The following is a 20,792-nucleotide window of genomic DNA, read 5'->3' as shown; positions in this document are numbered from 1 at the left end:
CTATCTCCTTCCATGCACTGAAGTACCTGAGAAAACCAAAAGGAAAATAAAACCTCCAGGAAAATCCCATGAAGAGTATGCGAGGTTGTGTCTCCTCCTGAGACTGGGTTTAGTGCAGGAAAGACGGATAGAAGCTGTCATCTTCCAAGCTCCTGTTTGCCAATTTCATTAAAGAGTCACTGTCCTGCTTACAGCACAGCTCTCATGTTTGGTTTTTCAGGACATGAAAGGTGAGGATCAAAAAGCTTTGGCAGCGCCAAGAAGGCAACTCATAACATCTCTGGCCAGAGAGTTTCTATTCCTACTTCAATCTTTACTAATGCCTAAACAAAACAAATAGATGGTTTTAAGATGGAACAACACATCACTGTCTGGGTTGGTTCTGTCATTCCTTGGACTTTCTCAGTGAAAAAAATTTTCACATGAAAAATAGACATCATCAGCTTACTGGGAGAGCAAGTTTCTTTGCATCCGAGTTGTCAGTGCCAACATCTGTTTCATTTCCAAGCATCGGGAATGCCACATCCAGAAAACATTTCTTAGCTGCTTCTTTTCCAGCAGAGAACGAACTTCCAATAGCCACTCTTCCTCTTTGCTCACCAACTCCTTCTGCAAGCACCACAGTCTGAAAGCTGCTGTGATGCAGGGCAGGAAGAGATTGACAGGAGGAAAAATAACTTAGAAGAACTTCAAAAAATTTAGTGTCACAAATATCCTATGACACGGTGAAATGGGCGACCCTCCTCCCCCACAGACACTGGACCATTTATTCGTAGGATTGGGTTCTCAGAGTCAGATCAAAGCAACAACTAGAGGCAAGTCAAGAAATATGGTGAACCAGGGATTACCTCCAAGCTGTTCCAAGGCTATGGAACATGCGCTTACCAGCCAGCCGTCTCACATCTCTGATTGCTTCAGGTCTCCAGCAGAACACATCTCCTCTCTGCTTACGGTGAAACTGTGTCCACAGTTCTGCCTCCACCCTGAAAGAGTGACAAGCATGCTTGAACACCCATCTGTCCAAAGAGGCACTCACAGAACAGAAACCAGAACTTTCCTTCTCCCTAGATAACTCTGTCTGCACTTGTTCTTCTACATTCAGAATCAGAAAGCACTACAAAAGGTTCTTCTTTTGACACCTCTACTGCCCTGCTAGAGGCTGTCGTATTGCCTCACTCCAGTCTCATTTACACCTTTATCACATGTACAGGTGATAGCTGACCTCAAGGAATAGTACAGGAGTATTTCTGCCAGACATTCAAAGCAGACTGAACACTAGTGCAGAGAAACTCTGAAATAGGATGCTTAATTCTTAGAACTAAGTCACTAATTCTTGCAGTGCTTACTTGCAGCAATACACCCAAGGATCAGGAAACAAGTTTTCCACTATTTGAGAAAAATTTCTCTTTGTAAACCTTCCCTTGTTCAAGATAACAGAAAGAGAACACTCTCAGCTTACCTACAAGCCTGCTCAGCTTCCTTTGAATATCCTCCTCTAAGCTGGTGCTGAGCTGAGGTTGTCATAGGTGCTAGTTTTCCTACTCCAAAAAACCCCACTGATGGACTTTGGGTGTAAGAACGTGGCTCAGGCTGCAGAACTCGCTTCTTGCTTCGTTTTGCCACAGCTTCCTTCCACTGCAGGGGAAACCATGTGATTAGAACAAATTGCAGGCAGACTATCAGGGTCCACATCACTGAATTTCACAATGGGTACCCCTTCCTCCTCCCTAACCAAATCAGATTTTTGCCTTCTCTAACTGCACAACAGAAAACTCACAGCACCACTTCTACAGTCTTTAGCCCATCCTCACCCTGCGGAAGCTGACAGCTAGCAGAGCCAGGGCATATCTCTGCTGGGCTGCCTCCAGCTGCATCCTCCTCTGGTGCACAGCCCCCTGCAAAGCACCAAGGCCCTTCCGAAGCAGTTGCTGTCTGTAAAGCTGCCTGGCTGCAGCTGTTTTCCAGAGGATGTATCCCCTCCATGCTTGGAAACACTTATTAAGCATTCGTCTGTCACACACATGCTGGAAACTTAAAGAGAAAAAAAACCAAAAGTGAACTCCAGTTAACAGAAAGAAAAGTTAAACACAGCCAGGAGGTGGCAATCAGAGTTCAGCCATCAAGATGGAAAGAGGTATTTCAAATCATTCTCCCTGAAGAGTGAAAAACCTGCAGCCTCACACACAAGTTAAGGTATCACTGTTGCTAAATCAGTAGCAATCTCACACACATCTTATCCACAGGTCACAAATTTGAATCCCATCTCACAAATAAACCCAGTTTTTGATCTTTGCTGTCTGCACAGTGAACATGCTGGAATTTGCTGCACAGAAAAGTAGCAAATATGGTGCCAATGGGACTTTATTACTAGCAACAACCGAGGCTGAATTTAGAAGCTAACATTTTAAAGACAGAAATTATTTTTTTTAGAGCATGCTCCATTCTAGATGGTCACCCTTTGAAAAGCAATGGATGCAGCCCCTAAAACAACCAGGGCAGAATAATGTAGGTTAAGTTCTAAAACCAAACTTCCCCAGGAATGTGGCTTCTTAGCCACCTTCCAGTTTTCCTCCTCTATTAACTGCCAGCACACTCACACGTAAACAGAGACTTTTTACCTTTGCTCGTTCACCTTCAATGACAAGAAACTGTTCTCCGAGACCTGCAGACAAAAGACAGTAACCCACATGATTATTCACACTACTCTACTCTCCTGAGGAGTTTGTCTGTGCCCAGCATGGCAAGTCATTTTGGAGACCAGAAGAGTGCTGCCTCAGCACAGTGGATTATGTAGATGCCTGGGATACTGTTCCCACCACTGCTCTGTGAGTACTCTTACATACTTCAGACATGGAAAAGCTCAGCAAAACTGAAATTTCAGGACCCTGCAACTATGCAGAGTAAAAGCCACTTTAATGCTTTCCCTCTGCATGTAGACCCAGAGAATATAAGCTGATGTTGGCATTCCCAAGAACAACCAAGTTAACAAGCTGGTCTTTAGGGAAGAATCACGTGAGACAACGATGTATATGTCGGGATGGAGCAAGACCATAACAGATAAGATTCTGGACATTCAATGCCAGAAAAAAAAAAATACAGAAGCATCCCCATCACTGCTGTAACTCAACTCTGCACCTCAGGCAAGAAGTAGAAACAAGCACAGGGATGCTCCACAGTGAGCACAACCTCACCTCTCTGGACACAGTTTCCTGTGTCTGGCTTGCTTCTTCACAGCACTGTGGTTCTTTGACACTCCTCTCCACAGAAGGTTCTTCACACAGGTCAAGATTGGCATCAGCTTCCCAATTCCTCCAGTTGCTTTGGTGGGAGTATTTCTTTCTCCTTTCTTCTCTGCTCTCATTCATGGAATCTATGTCAGAATATTCACCATCTTCAACCTGAATTCTGAAAGGCCTGGCCTGGCTGCTGCCCACCACAGCCAGTCTTTTGGCTGCTTGTGATCTGGAGTCATACCCCTCTTCTAACCCTTTGCTGGACTTAACAGGAGGTTCAAAGTTGTTGACTTCTACAGAATTAACATTAAGCTGCTGGATGGGTCTAAACTCTTTATCTTTAGGAGAAGCAACTGTTACACACACTTTCCTTGGAGTCCCATACATGGCTACACCAACGTTCATCTGAGCACCCCCCAAATCTGTCTCCAGTGACACCTTCATACCCTCTGATAGACTGGATGGAAGGTCTTTCTTCTGAGATACAGCACACACAGATGCCCCATCAGATGTCTCTTCTCCTTTAAGAACCTTTTCAGAGGAATGACTTTTTGTGTGAACATAAAGACTACCAGATTTCAGAGTTGGCTTTGCCTGGGACTGGCATCTGAAATAATGGGAGCAATCACAGGAGGAATCTGCTTTTATATCCACCAGCCCACCAGAGCCCACCCCAGAATAAAGGGTTTCTGGCTGAATGTCACCTGAAATGTTGGTTCTCCATGTGTTTGAGTCAATGTATCTATATCTGTGAGCGACAGAGAGTGCTTCTGCACCACTGAAGTCCCTTGTCACTGCACCAAGGCTCCAGTCTTTAGCAAATGGGATACCCCATTTCAATCTTGCCTGAGCAGCACTGGTCTTTACTCCAGCAAACTGTTCTCCTCTGCTCAAGATACTAGAAACTGAATCATCAGGAGCAAAGCCAAAATTGCCAATGAGTGAAGAAGACTTGGGCTGCAGAGGGAGGGAGCCCCTTATCCCCATCAATGCAGTTTCTTGCTTAAGCCTTTGGACTGAACAATACAAGCTAGCAGAAACCTGTGAGGACTGCAGAACAGACTGAAGGGACTCCAAACTACATGGATCAAGATCCCCCAAGGTCAGGGCTGAGCTACAAGAAGCATTCACACCTTCACTTGAGCTCCTTGAAGAGGGACACACCACTAGTTCATGCCTGAGTGGGGAATCTACAGTATGAGATGACAACCTGGCACTGACCAGTGAAGGGCTCACAGGATCCATACAAGAAGGAGCAAGAGGCTTATGCTGTTGTTCTTCCACTGGAGAGTCACTATTTGTGTTCCTACTTTCTGGACAGTGATGGTGAGCAGTGTGTACGGAGAAGCTACCAGCTGCCTTTGCTTTCTGATGGTGTTGCTGAGGCAAGTCAATACACTCAATCCTCCTCCCTTCTAAACTGTAAGCCTCAAGGAGAGAGTGTCTCTGCAGGAGATTCCCAGCAGGAAGCACTGACAAAGCCAGATGGGGAATGCTATGAGCCAGACAGTTAGAGCTGGGCTGCTGCAGCCTAGAGCAGAGATTACTCTGCTGCAGGAAGCAGGAGCTGGAGAACTGACTGGTGGCGTCCCCAGATGGCTGAGAAGGACAGGAGAGATTAGTCTGTCTCAAGCCAGGATCTCTCTTCCCAGCTGAAAGAAGAGCAGCACACTCCACTGCCTGGCTGGGACTGACACCCACTGCCACAGCCTCAAGCCCAGCATGAGAACTGTCTGCTCCACTTCTGGTGCCCAAATACAGATCAACATTCACATTCTTCTGAAGGTTTCTTTGCTCTGAAGAAAAATAAAAAGAAATATAAACAAGAGCACCTATATTTCTCATTGTATCTTCCCTAGTTTGCCAAGGCTTTGAGTACTTCCCTTACAAGTTTCCTGTCTCCAGTTCATCAACTTTGGTCCTGAAAGTATTAACAGGCACTACTCTCTCCATGTTTGTCAGCAGACAATCATGCCTGGCAGAGCAGGAATGATTGAAGTGGACAGACTCACTTCTTAATAGCAAACTTGGAAAACAAAGACTTCCAGATACACAACTACTTGCAGCTGCAAAAAGAACTTGTTGCTAGCAAGGCTGAGTTATCCTCCTGCTGAGACAAGAAAGTCAGGAGCTGCTTTTCCAGAATTCTTTACATCTAACTGGGTCTACAGGACACCAAACAAGAACAGGTCTCAAATAAAATGTTTTTACAGAAGTCAGAGAAACATAGTTCCATCTGGAGTACATTGCTTACTCTTCTTTATTGACTGGAAATCCAGCTCAGTTCTCCTTCACACTTGCATCTACTCCAGACTGACAGGAAAGGTAGTGTACTGACATTAAATTTGTTATGTATCACACTACAGCCTGCAAAGGTTCCAGGCTCTGAAGGCAAGTTTCTTCTTGTCCACACTGAAGAATAAAACTATGTTTACACAATCGCTAATCTGGAAGGGCTACAACACAAATGAGAGATCTAATTTGCAGTCTAGTCACTAGGTCAGATGGTTATCCATGTAACATTCATACAGAGCACAGAATTGTAAATTACTGCTAACAGGTAAGTGCAGTTTGAGGGAAATGTGCTTTCATTCCCTCAAATTTTTAAAGCAAGTTGTCAATCACTGTCACTCTAACCACCATTCTTTTCCATCTGCCTTTTAATGGTATTGTGAAAAGACACACCCCAATATAATCTCAGAAGAACCCTAGTCAATCTGAGAAGAAGGAAGCAGCGTGGCCTATGAAATCAATGCCCATTGTCCTTTTCAAACACACGCAAATATTAGAAAGCGTCCTGTCAAATTGCACCCTGTTTCCAAACCATTTCTCTTTCCCTACTAAGAAAGCACCTAAGCCTGAGCCATCCCTGTTTACAAACAACCGCTTGTCCTTCTCACATGCAAACTCCTTCAGTAATCACCACAAACTGGGGAGCAAATTCAATTACTAGAGCAACAGGAAAGAGTCACACAGCATTGCAGTTATCCTTGGGAACTGCTGGTACTGTCTTCTATACATCATCAAGTGTACCATTAACAGAACGATCACATTATTTCTTCCAGACAAGCAGAAGCTGGCAACTACAAAGTGAGCAGACAAAGCATGGCTGCCTTCTTTAGCATGCCTAGTACTGCATGAATGATAACCACAAAATGCAACAGACTAGTGTTCCTTAGAAGTACTCCTTGCATCCCAGAACTATCCAGCCAACTAGTCATGTATCACAAAAAGGTGTTATAAAGGATTTGAATTGTGAAAAGACATTAAACCATCATGTTTGCCAGTGCTGATTTGCTCTGTGAACACCTGAAACCTGGCACTGGACTACTGTTACACTCAACAACCTAGACAGTCTATTTTCTTGATAACACACAACTATTTTTTAGTTCTCCATTTCGGCTCTGACAGGTACCAGGTTCTCAACAGGTTGCCATGATCATTTTAGGTTATGTTCTTCATCACATTAATTCCCAATTTCAGTCTCAATGAGACCAGGAAGAGATAGCATAGTGTTTTTTAAAAAAATAAAATAAAATAAAATTTCACATTTACCTGCCTTCCCAAAACTGCCATTCAGGAAGACTTTAATGTAACCCCTTTGAAGCAGTAGTCAATCGGACTCACAAGGCAACATTTTATTAACTGCTTTTTAAAAACTTCTAAGGCCAAGAGAGATACTCAATGAAGGTGCAGATTTTGTAAATTGCAAAATCCATGACCAATAGATTTCCTATTAACTATGATGCTGCTAACCAAAACATTTAACACATGCTTATTACATACACGTTGCAGTAACACACTAATGCATTAAAACCTGAAACAAATCCAATTAAGTGAACAAAAATTAAGCTGATCAATGTACTTATTGTTGCAAAACAAATAGCCCAGTTTATGAAAAGTAAACCAGGCTTTCTCAAGTGAATGCAGTTTTAGCATTACAGTAACAATGACAGACCCATAATGCACACATAAGAACAATGTTAATTTTCCCTTCCCTGCAGGCCAAGGCTGATCCATCTTGCCTTGCAAGTTTGGGCCAGTGATTGCTTCAAGCCCACACTTCATGTGCCTCAGAAACAAGGCTCTTCCCCCACCAGTCAGTCTTACAAACCAAACCATCATTGCCACGGCATGAACCTCCCGCTGCCACATGGACATCAACAGGCGCCCAAGTGCTCTAACATGCACCACGGAGAGGGACATCCCTGCTCCAGCAGCTGAGGAACAGCCTCACAGCAGCTCCCAGGGAAGGACCAGTTGGGCCCGGGCGGCTGCGGGAGGAGCCGCTCCAGGCCTGCCCTCAGCCAGGGTGCAGAACCAGACCCTGCATCCCTGACGGCTCCCGCCCAGTTCGGACACATCCCTCCTTGTAGGCACTTACTCACTCTGACAGCCGCCACTGGACATGCTGCCGGGCCTCTCCAGAACCTGAGGGACGGGGTTTGTGCCCGCTCCGCAGTGACAAACCCGCAGCTTTGCGCTCCCCTCGCCGCCCGGCAGCCAGCACCCTGCAGCTGGGCAGTAAGCAGCTTATGCCCCACGCTTAGCAACGCCGGCCGTCACAGGGGCTGCAGATGGCCGCGGGAAAGCCGCTCTCGCCCGTGTCTAATTAAAGCTGCGTCCCTAAGGCGGCTCGGGCGGGGGGCACGTTCCCCTCCGAGCCCGCCAAAGCGCGTCGCCTCCTCAGCAGCGCCGGGCGCCATCTTGGGGCGCCGCGGCCACCCCAGGGGCGGGCGGGCCGGGCCGGCGGCGGGGCCGGTGAGGCGGGCAGGGAACCGTGCCCGGGTCCCGGGTAACCCCCGAGCCCTCGGGCCGCGGCCCCGGGCACAGCCAGCAGCGGGAGGGGTTGTGGTTGATTCCATAGAGCTGCCAGCTCATCACCCAAACAGCTCCGGCACGTCAGGACCCGAGGATTTACAAAAAACAAAACAAAAATACCCACAAAGGCAAAAGAAGAAAAAACACAACAAAACCAACACAGCACCTGAGCAGAGAATCACACCTGGCTGAGGAGGCCCTGCTGAGGAGAAGCCCTGCGGTGAGGCCCGGCTGCCTGGATCAGCACGACAGGCTTGGAGAATCCCCACACGCCCAACTCAACCAGGTATTGACCCGAGAAGCACTGCCAAAGCAAAGACCTTCCTCAGAAGCCAGGAGAGTGGCCTAATTTTTACCCCCTCACTCCTGATGTACTGCCCAAAAGAGGTATCCTTGAGGCACAGTGAGCCTAGCGTAGCTCTGGCCTTGGTCAGCTCCCATGAGCTCCCAGATGTGCTAAATTCTCTACAGAAAAGCACACAGCAGGTCAGTTAGAGGAGCATCAACAGATCATGTAGTACAGCTTCCACGAAGGAGAATGGCTGAGAAGGCCTCACTAGATGCAGGTCTTTGTGCAAATACCCAAAAAAAACCATTGCATTTAAAACAGTTGCTTTCAGCCTGTGCTTCACAGGTCTAGTGAAGTAAAAACCTGAGCCTTTAAGTGTGTTATTCAGGGATCTGTACTGTCACCAATCCATTCTGAAGGGCATTAACTGAAAATAAAGGCCTGCTCTGCAACACCACAAGCCCCATAAATTTCTGCCTACCTATTATTCTCTTTTTCCCATCTGATCAATAGGGTAGACTGATTCCTATCCTCTACTGCATGGCAGCTGCAAAATTTATGCATGGCACTCATTTTGGGTGAGTGAACCAGACTTATCACTATTTTATGGCACATGTGCAAGTTCCAGGTACAAGCACCATAGTGCTTGTGCAGCATAGTGGAGGAGCACCTGCTTATGCTTAAAGTGATAAAACTTGGAGGAAAATGGTTTCAAAATTACAAATGGCATGGTTCTAGAGGTAGAGCAAAATTACCAGGGCTTTTGGTCACTGAAGAATCAACGCAGCAGCAGGTCTTGCCAAGAGCAGTGCAGCTGTAGAATAACAGATGCATACTTTGAAAATGAACCTGATTTAGAAAAACAGGTCTTCCTAGCACTAGTATTTTCGTTTTGCCAAAGCTGACATACTCTTTCTTCTGAAAAATAATCTGATTGAATGTTTGGGTTTTTTAGGATTTTACCTTGAAAGCCACAGCAGAGCATATTGTTGTGTGATTATAGTTCATCACACCCCACAGAGTTCACCACTGCAGTGTAAATAAACCCTTTTTTCCCCAGTCCTCATTTTACTCGCCCACCTTCCCCACCCACACATTTACAAGCAGTACACTTCACTTAGGTCTGAGTAAAGCTTAGATTAAAATCCATCTAAGCCCTGCAGACTTTCCCCCAAAACAATTCTCCCAGATTTCCTGGCTACAGCCCCAAGCCCTCAGGGTTACTTACATTTTCAAATGAGACATAAGTGACAAGAGTAACTTTTTCCAACACAGAAAAACTGCGTTAATTTTATAGTTTTCTTAGAAAAATGTAACATTTCAAGTTCTGTTAAGATAGGCAGCTGAAAGCAAAAGGACATTTAAAGGCACAGAACATTCAACAGCCATTTTAAATATCCTGAAGGACATTCAACTTGCATAAAAGCATCAGTGAATAAAACACAAGACTAGGATCATACTAGGAGCAAAAGCAGCTCCCTGGCCCAGTAAGAGCATTTTATACCAAACCCAGCTTTGTGCAAACCACCACAGCTAGCACAGGGACTTATGCTCATACATCTTAGTTAAATAATACCATCAAAACCAGCTCTCAGGAACTCCCAGATGTTTCCTGGAAATGTATATGCATGGAAGGAGGTTAAAAGGTTTTGTTTAAAGGCAGTCCATACGGCTTTTTAAGGTAGCTTGTCAAAGAATATTTTGAGTGGTTCCCTTATTTAAAATAGAGAGAATGCACAATACAAGAATTGTTATGACTGCAGAAGGGGCATCCACTCACACGTAAAGAGGCAGGATTTAGGAGGACAGAGGAAAGGACAATACTGGAATTACAAAGAGTCACAGTGCTTAACAAGACATCTGAGATCTTCTGGACTTAACTGCAGGAACCCATCTGCCTAAGTTTCAGGGAGGGAAAACAAATGGAAAATCAGTTCCTCTCCTGTTTTCTCAGTAGGAGGTCTTGCTCTATCAGAAGGGATGTGGGAAGAGTGGAATGCAGGACCAGGCAAGGGGAGCATCCATTCCCAGTTGCAGACGGGGTCTCAGTAGGGCTGTGGGGCTGTCTTGCTTGAGTCAGGCCACTGTGGAGGGGCATCCTGCTGATCAATTGGCTCATAGGCGCTGCGATCCCGGCCTGCATGGGAGACACCTGAATGCAGAGGGAAGAGAACAAGTTCTGGGGAAAAAAACAGCACACCACTAAACACACACAAAAGCACAAGAACTGAATCCCACAGAAGAAACCAACAGCTCAGGAGCATGCCACATTACCTGCTCTACCAGCTCCCCAGCACCTGTATCCTCACTACATGGGCAGGAGGTGAGAAAACTCATCCTTCCAACAAAGGCAAAATAACTGAGATGCATTTGAATGTGCCTCTTCCATCCCCAAGAACTGCTCTCTCATTAGCCACAACATGGCTGTGTGGAAAGCAAGACCCACATGCTACATACCAGCATAACAAGCTCCTGTAATAGCATATTTCAGCAAGATCAAGTTTATGAGATCTAGTAGAAAAATGAGCAGATGAAAACAGAAGCAGCAGGAAGCAGGGATAGCTGACAGCCTAGATTTAAGGGCATGATTCATCCATGAACCACTCTTCCCAACAACACAGCTATGCCTCAAGTGTGCCACACCACAGCACTACATTTGAATCCAGCAGCTCCCAATTGCACTATTAACAATCTGCCTGTGGTACAAGACTGGTACAAAATCATGTTACTGTGTAGGGACTAAGAAAGGAAAGGAGAGAGAGAATGTGCATGTACGACACTTCATCTACAGGCCAGGCATCTGCCATGGCTAGAAAGCAATGTGAATCCAAGGTGGGCACCACACCATATCAGAGATTTGTTTTTAGCAGCAAGAATGCTGCCAAGCAGCAAAGAATTGTGTGGAAAGAAAACAAAACAGAAAAATCAGAAAAAATCTAACACTGTCAGATAGCAGGAAAAGGAAAAGAAATCTGTCAGCCATGTTCTACAAAGTAACAGCAGTTTCTACTGAAAAGTATTGCAAGGGAGACAGTTCAGGAGAGGGTATGAAAATACAAAGTGTCTGAATCCCAGCCTGTGCCTGAGAGGAGACTCAGTATTATGCCTGTGTGAGGATAGCATGGTTGAAAAGAAGGAATACTCCCAAATTCTGAGAAAAAGGATGAACTCCTCAGTGAAACCTACACTTTCCATAGGATACAAATGTCAAATCCCAGTTACAAGCACAGTGAGCAGCCAGTCACACTGCAGTGGACTCACAGGCTTCCTGTCCTGGTTAAAACAGATCTGTCTGGCATTTGCACAAGCAGCTGATGGAGAAGACATCCACATTGCACTAGCAGAGAGGTGCAAAAATAGCACAAAGCACCCCAAGCCATGGTTTCCTTTCATGGCCTCTCCTCCTCTACAGGTATCCACCCATCTTCACAGGAAACATTATCTTCTTTGCTAGTGCCAAAGCAGCACAAGTGACAGCTTTCAAACACTGTAATGCAGTTATACCATCCTTTGTCCTGCACAGCCTTCTTAAGAAAGCAAAAAAAGAAGTGCACCAGGCTGCTGGTTTTGCCAAGGTGAACTTTCACAAAGCAAACAATCCCTGGCAGCTGCCCCGGCATGAACTAGCACCAGGAATGCTTGGCAAAGCTGACAGACCCAGAACATCCAGCCACAGCCCCTTCTCTCTGGCAGGGCTGCCACATTATCATTAGTAAGTACAACCAGGAGAAAAATTAAGGCCTCCAAGCAAGGACTCCACAAGTCAAACATCAGTCCCATTTTCCAAGTGAGGAAGTGGAGGTCTAAAGCAATCCAAGTAGCTAGGATATGTGAAGCCCAGAAAAAACATGGGGAGTTAGAAATTCATCTTCTTTCCCTCTCATGCATAATCAGGCTAGATAGGATGCTGCCTTTACTTTCACCCAAAGGAAAAGAAAGGGTTGGTAAAGGGTGAAGGACACCCAAAGGCACACAACAACACAACAAGCACACAAATGCAGGAGGAGGAAGAGAAGAAAAGCCTATCAGTTTTATTAAGAGACACAGCAGTGGTATCAATACCATTGTGGGCAAAATGGCTGTCAGCTGAGGACTCCAGGTCTGCAAGGCAAGAGAGGAAGAAGGTAATTTAAGTCCTAAGACAGAACCACAAAATAGGAGAACAGATATGAGCAAGAGAGAGCAAGCACCCCGTCCCTAGAACAGGAGGCAGAATCCAGCTGCACAGAGATCAGCTGAAGTGTCCCAAGGGCAAGGTGGTCTCCCTAGCACCCACACCGACTTGGAGGCAGAGGAAGGGCCCTACCGATGTTGAAGGTGTATTCCCCTCCACGCTCCCGATACATCCGATACACCAAGTAGCAGGATGCAGGTTTGAGGAGGAGGCTGAAGATGGCCATGCCTACACTGAAACGTCTGTCATCGGTGAGACTGTTGTTTGGAGGGTAGAACACCGAGATGTGAATGATGTCTGTGAGGACTGTGAGCAGCAGACCAGTCAGGAACTGGAACAAAGAGAATGGAACATGAACTGAACAGGGGATTAACCTCTAGGAGTAAGTCCGTTTCCTGCGAGATCTGTGTTCACACAATCATGCCCTCACCCCGGTGTCACTAATAGCTAACCCTTGACTCTGTCAGGTAAACAGACACTCCTAAATGAGCAATCTTCTATTTCTTCATTTTCTTCACATCTGTCAAGACACCTTCTTATGGTACCTGTTTAATGTTCACAGAATGGTTTTATAAAGACCCTCCAGCTCAAGCATATTAAACACTTTTGAGTCCTCCCTTGGCATTACAAGTCACAACAACAGGAAAAAAATTTAAAAATCAAGTATGCCTCATCTCTGAGAAGCAAAATAAGTGACAGTGGATGCTTCTCACCATGGTTTACAGTGCTTATGATTGTATATGCTCTCTTTAAAAAAAACAACAAAAAAAAGCCAAAAAAACCAACCCAAACAGGGAATTTGACTTGTTCATTGCTGTGTTTGGAACAGCTGAAAAATCATCACTGAATCAGAGCAGCTGTCTCTGCCCTCCACCCTCTCCCTGAGCAGCCCCATGGAGGCAAATTACCCTCACACTCACCATGATGATGGCATCAAGGGAATCACGCTGCACAATGGCCCAGATCCCCACTGCAAGGACACTGAAATTTCCCCAGGCATAGGAGGCTGGAAACATGTAACTCATGCATCCCCTGCCAAACAAGAAAAAAAAAAAACACAAAACAACCCAGCCCACATTCTCAATAAGCCTGCAACTGCATTCATCCCTGTTCCCATGCAAACACCCCACTGTGATTTAGGATCTTCATGCACAAAGATGGGCACAAGCAGCAAGTGCTGCTCCCTGAGAACATCCCATTCCTAGCTTGAAGGAAGACCCTCTTCTCACTCAGGCCAGGCCCCAATCACTCACCACACTGTGAGCAGCCAGTGTACCAGAATGATGGCCTGTGGAAATAAAACAGAGGAATACAGGTCAGCAAGTTGGGAGTACTGTGGGAGGATCAACATGAAATTACTCCATCTTGTTGCTGAGGAGGAAGAGTGCCCTGGACCCAGGAACCAGTACAGAAAGCTGGTGTAGCAACTGGGACACTGAAGACAAAACCATTTTTCTCTGCTTCTGTTGCTGAGTATTTCCTGTGGTGCTACACTGTAGTCATTCATTACTGTTGTCATCTCTGTCAACAGTTGATTCAGGGCCCACTTAGTCTTTTCTAAATGGGTTATTGATTTTGGAACTCCAGAGGAGTTTGTACAGACAGCTGGGCAATGTGCTTCACATTATGCTAGCACAGTTTATACATGACCATATCTGGGATCCCATCATCAACAAGTCAGGGATAGTCATGCCTGCACCTCCCAGCAATTTCACTCCAGTCCTCACTAAATACTCCTTTTACCTTCTTGCAGTCTGCTCAGTGCAGTGGTTCAACCTCACTGCAGTATTAACAGACCTGAAGGCATCTTGTAGAAACCTGAGGCCCAATCCTGCCATAGGACACAGCTCTTTTCATTCCCAGTGAAACCACCAGGGCCCAAATACCAGCAGTGCCCTAAGCAGCTGTAAGATAATGCTGGCACAGATTCAGTACTTTGCAAATGTCCTTAATGATCCTGATCCTTGTACTGAAGGGGACAAATCCAAGAAGAAAGCATCTTATTATAAAAAGTGACACAAGGATTCTCTTCATCAGCACTTGACATTTCTGTAACCAAGGAGACATACTCCACATGTTTGTTAAGACAGCAAATGGGAACAAGAATATACCACTTCAGTCTTCTTCCAGATAATATCCATGTGACTCTGGGCCTGCTGGCCAATCTCAAAGGGAGATCACTCACATTCACTCTCTAAACATTTGTGAAAACAAGAATATGGAAGACAGCCCTCTTAGCAGCCTCATAAAGGAAAGGCTGAAGCCTGAACATATCAGAGGATCTATGGGAAACAGATACTCTTCCATTTCTTCTAAGTGTGAGAAAGACTCCAACTGGCATTTATACTGACCTTGATATATAAAAAACCACCACCAAAACTCCTCAGAAGCACACTCCCCTCACATACTCCCACAAAAAAAAATACTGGGAAATAAGTAGCAAAAGCTAAATTACTTGGTGGACACAGAAAAAAATGCATGCAGCTATGAGCATTAAGACACTAATAAAAAATTAAGATCTACTGACATCCTGCTATGTCCACCAACTTCATAGGTGTATCCGTGCTGTAAATTAAAACAAAACTTGAGAGTTAATGACCAATGAAGCTGTGACACAAGTGAAGCCCAGCCAAGAAAGCAACAGGAACAACACATCTGCTGTGGCTCACGCTGCTCTGCCAAGATGTCACAATGTAGATGTCTGATGATAAGACAGAGCTCTTGCTTCACTGCAGCACCCCAGCACATCTGCTGAGCAATCACCCTGAGCAGCCTTGACTTTGCCAGAATTTTAAGCATTGCTTAAACAGATTTTTATTAATTATTTTAATTGTTCATGAATGCCTACAAAATGCTCCACCACCAACCCTCCACTTTCCTTCTTCCAAATTGTACCATAGAGACCAGGCAGAAACTGATAATCAGTAAAATACAAAATGATCTTGAATATGACTGTAGACAAGCAAATAGCATTTACTCAAGAGATTATCACAACATCAGGAAAATTCTTAATTAGGTAGTGTTTAATTGCACATTACATACCCGCAAGAGCCCTCCAGGCTTACCAGTTCACATAATTATGCAGGGTGGCTTTTTTTTTTTAAAGCTGTCTAGATCAATATTGCCATTATTTAAATTATAAAGCAAGCTCAGTCATCAGCATAAAGTAAACTAGGGCTGATATTATGAAGGACTGCTGAAACAGAAACAAGGCATTCCCTTTCTGCTTATTAGTCCAATTTACCTGACAGTTCTTCAGTGCACTATGGAATTACCTGGTGGTCTTGGTATGCTTTAACATAGACAATGTAGTGTAATTAACAACATCCTTTTAAAGCTACAGTCACTATAAGACATTAGATAATTTGCAGGCAGTCTCCTGATGAGACAGCAGAAGAATTCATTTTTTTTTTCCCCATCTGTTCAAAAACTTAATAAGATATACATGTCTTCTTTTGAGAAAATAAGTCCTAAGACTTGAACTAGTGCTGAGAGCAGAATAAAGGTGGGACCTTTGTCCCCATCCCTTCTGGGTAGAAGGATGACCATATGAATAAAAGCATCTTATTGGAAAGTGGGGAGAGTAAAGGGGAATTCCTAGCTCCTCTGCAAATGCCAGCATGTGATGGAACTAATTGCCAAGCATAAAAAAAGCCTAGATCTGCCTGGGTCTCATTAGATGGGAAACTCTTGGGAAGAGGAACCCACTCCTTTAAACATGCTTTGGCACAGAAACTAGCACAGGGCTGAATTTTGATGAAATTAAAAACCACATTGTTCCAAATTACAATTATTTTCTTATAGTATTCTTAAAATCCTACTTTTTTTTTTTTGAGTGCTCCTTTACTCCATGACATAATTACCTGAAGATATACTAGCCAAAATCTAGATCTGAGTGGCCACCTGAGAGAGTGCTCCTCATTATTTTAGCAGTGATAATGAGAGTGGTTAGGCAGCAGGACAAGCTACCCAACAGGGGTTGCTGTGGCTCTATCCTTAGAGATTTATTTTAAAAGTCAGCTGAATTTTCAGTTGAGCTATTTGATCTAACTTTGAAGTTAGCTTTGCTTTGAGCAGTAGGTTGGACTAGACAACATGTAGAGGTCTAGTTTAATTTATTCTAGTTCTGTGACCTAGCATTTAAAAATGCCCAGGCAAAAAAATGTTTCCAGGCACACAGATTGTAGGGCATCATCCAGGTTTGATCACCTCCAGCTTTGTACTTCACTGCTCTGCATAGTTACTGCAATAATGCCAGGTGTCAAACATTCCCTGAAAAAAGTCAGCTGTGCTGTTTCCCACATGCTTTGCTGAGCATTTCTATTAGAGCTGAGCCAGTAGATGCTGCTTCATGAGCATGTTCTTCATCCAGTCTAGGACAAAGCCTGCTACATTAATTTTATAGCCTGCAAGAAGCTTAAAGCGAGACTGCAAGGCTGAGACGTGTTTTGTCACAAACACAGCTCAGTCATGCAGTTTTCTTGGGGCTACTTTTATCATGAGGCTCATCTTTTCTAATCTTATCATCATGCCAATGAATAGCAGTAGCACATGCTACTTCCAGTCCCTTTCTGAGTAAGGATCTTTCCCACCTTTGCAGTATCTTTCAGGGAAGCAGGCCCTAACTCAGGAACAGTACAAAGGTGCTGGGGAATAGGGAGTTAATAATTCTACCAGCTCTTCAGACCCAGAGCAGCACCAGCAGACTTGACAACAAGGAATTTCTTAATGCTGAAAACAAGCTCATCCTTATCTAGGAGAGATTTGGGAATGGTTGTCTAAAACCAGAGAAGAAAGGCAACATTTTAGTTACGTTGTCATGGTGACTCAGTCAAGAAGTCTGTGTTTTTCAGCTCCCCTATCCACCTCCCATGGCAGAACATGCATTTCATGTTGGCAAACTTTTAAATTAAGACGTCCTTGTTTTGCACTGTTCTTTTAGCATGGGAAAAAAAAAAAAAGAATTAAACCAAGTTAAAAAAAAAGCAGAAGGCAAGATCTCTTCACCTTCCTGGTGCCCTGGGAATCACACAATAGTCCAAACTTGTCAGAGCAAAGGATCAGCTCATTTCCCAAATGTAATATAATCCACATGCCAGGCCTTGGAAAAAAAAAATAAAAATCCATTTGATTACTTGCCTCTAACAAGGGAAGTTGATTTTCTTGGGAAACTAGTAAGAGGAGGATACATCCTTATATGAACTTTTATTTAGCACAACCACATGAAAGCCTTCCTGAACAAAGCAGAATTCATGATGGTAGCTGAGATAATACTATCCTCCCACCCAGCCCATAGCTGCTCCAAGACCACTGCTCACAGCTTTATGAATCAATAGCATAAACAAACTGATGTGATCAGTGATGCTTTCATTCTCTGAGCAAAGAAAAATCATTCTCTTTTAACCAAAGAAAGCACCTGAAACTTGCCACATCGTACAAGATACACAAAGTAGTAAAGCTGGGAAAAGGCACACACACCTAGAAATCTCAGGGCTCTGAAAATATGAAAAGAAAAAAAGCTACTAAAAAACAGGAAAATTCCATCTGTCTGGTAGCAGGGAAGGCTTCAATATCAAACACCAATATCAAAAGTAAAAAAATTATTTTGTCAATACTCCAGCTTCTTGGGAAGGATCCGCCTCTTCCCAAAGCAAAAAGCAGTGATAAGATCCTTATTTTCCATTTCTCTGGTTAACAGTTGTTCACCAAAATTTTCAAATTGCCCCCAACTGAAGCCCCACACACGAGAGGCAATTTCAGTTATCTACTAGATGATAAACTCCGTCGTAAGTGGAATCATCTTTCTAAGCTGTTTTGCTTGACATGCAAAACCTCTGCCTCCTCAGGATCTTGTGTAGTGTTTACCCTGGATTAGCTTCAGTCAGCTGAGCTAGAAACCTCCACAGCCACAAGTTAATAACCAGCTGCTGTCCCAACCCAGCCCTTGGCCACTTTACCAACTGCCTGAAGTAAGAGAGAACCCTGGAGTCATTGCCTGCCGGTCTTAATAACCAAGAACTTTTGCAACGTTTGCCCGCGTGATGAAAAAGGGTTAGAAACTCCAGTCGCTGCTCCTCGGAGGCCTCCACATCTCCTGGCCAGGCCCTCAGCCAGGTCCCGGCTCAGGCACAAAGCCGGCCAGCGCGCTCAGCAGCGGGGCAGGCAGACCAGGCCAGGCCAAGCTCCCGCTCCGGGGCCGCTCCGACCCCCGCCTCCGCCGGCCCCGCGGCCGCCCCCTCGCAGCTCTCCCGCTCCTCACGCCGTGGAGCGGCCCCCAAGCCCTCCAAAACCCAGCCCAACAGGCCCCTGCCCAGCGGGGCAGCCCGGCCCCACATCCCCTACCTTGAGGTTGACGGCGGGCAGCTCCATGGCAGCAGCCCGCCTGCCCGCCCCGTGACTCCCGGCGGCGGCGGGGCCGCCTCCGACGGGGCTGGGCCGGGCCCCACCGCTGCCACGGGCTGGCCCCGGGCCGCCCAGGGGAGGGCGGCGGGGCGAGGCAGGATCCGCCCCGCCCGGTCCCGGCCCCTCCGCGGGGCCTCGGGCGCCCCCGGCCCGTAATCGGGTCGGGAAGGTTGTGGAGGCACGACCCCCGCCCTGCTGTATGCCCTCAGCCACCTGGGTTGATTCAGGGTGGCTCTGGGGTGGGCTTTTGTAGACGGGGTGGCAGGTGGTGATTTCTTGTCAGACAGCTGTTTTTCCTGGGGAGGAAATAGTCTGGATATTCCAGCTACCTGAGGTGTGATACACAGCACCTGTTTCTAAAACAGCCACCTGGTTGAGTTGGTTTACTCCAAAAAGCCAAAAGGTTCTTCCTGCTATTTACAGACAAAATACAGCTGAGGGAGGGTTTGACAGTATACTTGGGCTCTACTCAGAGCCCAGGAAAGTGAATGCTTTCTGGAGGAAGAGAAAGTTTTTGTGCACTCATCATTACGGTGACAAAAAGATGAGGAGTGACAAAGAGACTCTTAATAAACACCAATAAAAAAGCCATTGCCAGGTGGGAGCTCTGCTCAGCTGTATCACACAGTACCCAAGCCAAGTTCAGGTTGAGGTTGAGCCATATAGCTGGAATGGCTGGCAGGTAGTTCCTTTCTTCCTTTGGCCATAGATTTTTCCCTTCAACTAGATGGCTGAATTTGTTGCCTAAAAGATGGTATAAACAATGAGTTTTTCATCTCATTCTGAAATAAAGCTTGTCCCATTTTAGAGAAGAAGTGGTCAACCCAGCCTCCCCCCTCCACACACACACACAACCCCCAACAGCTATAACTTACCATTTCCTTCCCAGTTCATGACAGCAGTCTTCTCCCCAAGTATGGCAAATGAACTAACAGAACCAAGAAGTCAGGATGGTCTCTCTCAAACCCTCCCCTCCTTGCCCAATATATGTTTTAGCTGTCTACAGTGAAATACTACAATGTTTTACTGGGTCAGTTGCTTTGTTGTCATAATTTATTCTTACAGAAAAGATGGGGCCTCTTAGGGATGAGCAATGAACTTCTGCAAGTTCATTGCAGAAGCTGAATGTGGAAATGCATGAGTCATTCTTAAATCTCATACCCAGTTCAAGCAGTGCAGTGCAAGGTTATGCATGAGAGTCGTGCAATGCTGAACCTACACTCAGATATTCCCAAACAAACCACAAATGTAGCCCTACCCCTACTCTGTTCTTCACTGCACCCTGAATGTTATGGACTGCTAATATGCAGCATGCTTGAAGATCTCCCAAGGCAAAGTATTAAAAGCCAAAATGAAACAACCTAGAAAATGCTAACCAGAGGAAGCACCAAAACAAAACTGGTATAGCTCAGAACAGAGGTAAAAAATCAAGGCCATGAAAGTCTCCTCAGGAATCTGTGAATGTGCCACTTTACCAGATGAAAGACTGAAATATAACTCATCTATTGCCATGTGACCCATCAGCCATGACTTCAGTTATGTTTTTGTGTCTTGCAGGGAAGTTCTGCCTCTATTTGCAGAAGTAGTGGCACCAAATGGGATCAATGCTAGTGGTCCCATTAATGTCAAGGACTAGATTTTACCCTAAGTGTCAAAACCAAGATGTAACACCTGGGATGGGGGGGGAAATAGAGACTTTAAATAGCTATGTTGTTGGCACAGTGTTTGGGTGCAGAGGGCAATAAGAAAGCCCTTCTGCCAGGAGGGGTTTCAATCAAAGGAGAACTGTTTGTATAAAGACAAATTCCACTGTCCCTGTTTAAGCACTGTTTAGATGCAGCAGTATGTGGGTGTCTGTTCTCCTTTCAGCATT

The 20,792-nt window shown here is 45.3% G+C and overlaps 2 protein-coding genes across 3 annotated transcripts in view; one reads left to right on the top strand and one right to left on the bottom strand.

Moving 5' to 3' along the window:
• Positions 1–7,989: 7,989 nt before the first annotated feature.
• The window catches only part of MAD2L2 (mitotic arrest deficient 2 like 2), a 35,873-nt gene continuing 23,070 nt past the window's right edge, over positions 7,990–20,792 (top strand). The window contains exon 1 of the mRNA XM_051637078.1: positions 7,990–7,994. The gene's annotated coding sequence lies outside the window, so the exon portion shown is untranslated. The remainder of the gene's footprint in view (positions 7,995–20,792) is intronic.
• On the bottom strand, positions 9,601–18,952 carry AGTRAP (angiotensin II receptor associated protein). Of its 2 annotated transcripts, XM_051637079.1 has the most exons (6): positions 18,860–18,952; positions 13,771–13,805; positions 13,438–13,549; positions 12,650–12,848; positions 12,406–12,444; positions 9,601–10,495 (listed from the first exon to the last, which is right to left on the bottom strand). In XM_051637079.1, exons 1-6 carry the CDS (start codon positions 18,884–18,886, stop codon positions 10,389–10,391), a joined length of 519 nt encoding a protein of 172 aa, XP_051493039.1. In that variant the 5' UTR covers positions 18,887–18,952; the 3' UTR covers positions 9,601–10,388. The 2 variants fall into 2 exon arrangements, with proteins under 2 accessions (XP_051493039.1, XP_051493040.1); XM_051637080.1 differs by lacking the exon at positions 12,406–12,444 and having other exon boundaries at positions 18,860–18,937.

This window comes from Apus apus, chromosome 20, assembly GCF_020740795.1.
Source record: "Apus apus isolate bApuApu2 chromosome 20, bApuApu2.pri.cur, whole genome shotgun sequence".
In the NCBI taxonomy this organism is placed as follows: Eukaryota; Metazoa; Chordata; class Aves; order Apodiformes; family Apodidae; genus Apus; species Apus apus.
The sequence above is the reverse complement of the archived record's forward strand: the minus strand, read 5'-3'. Positions and strand labels throughout refer to the sequence as shown.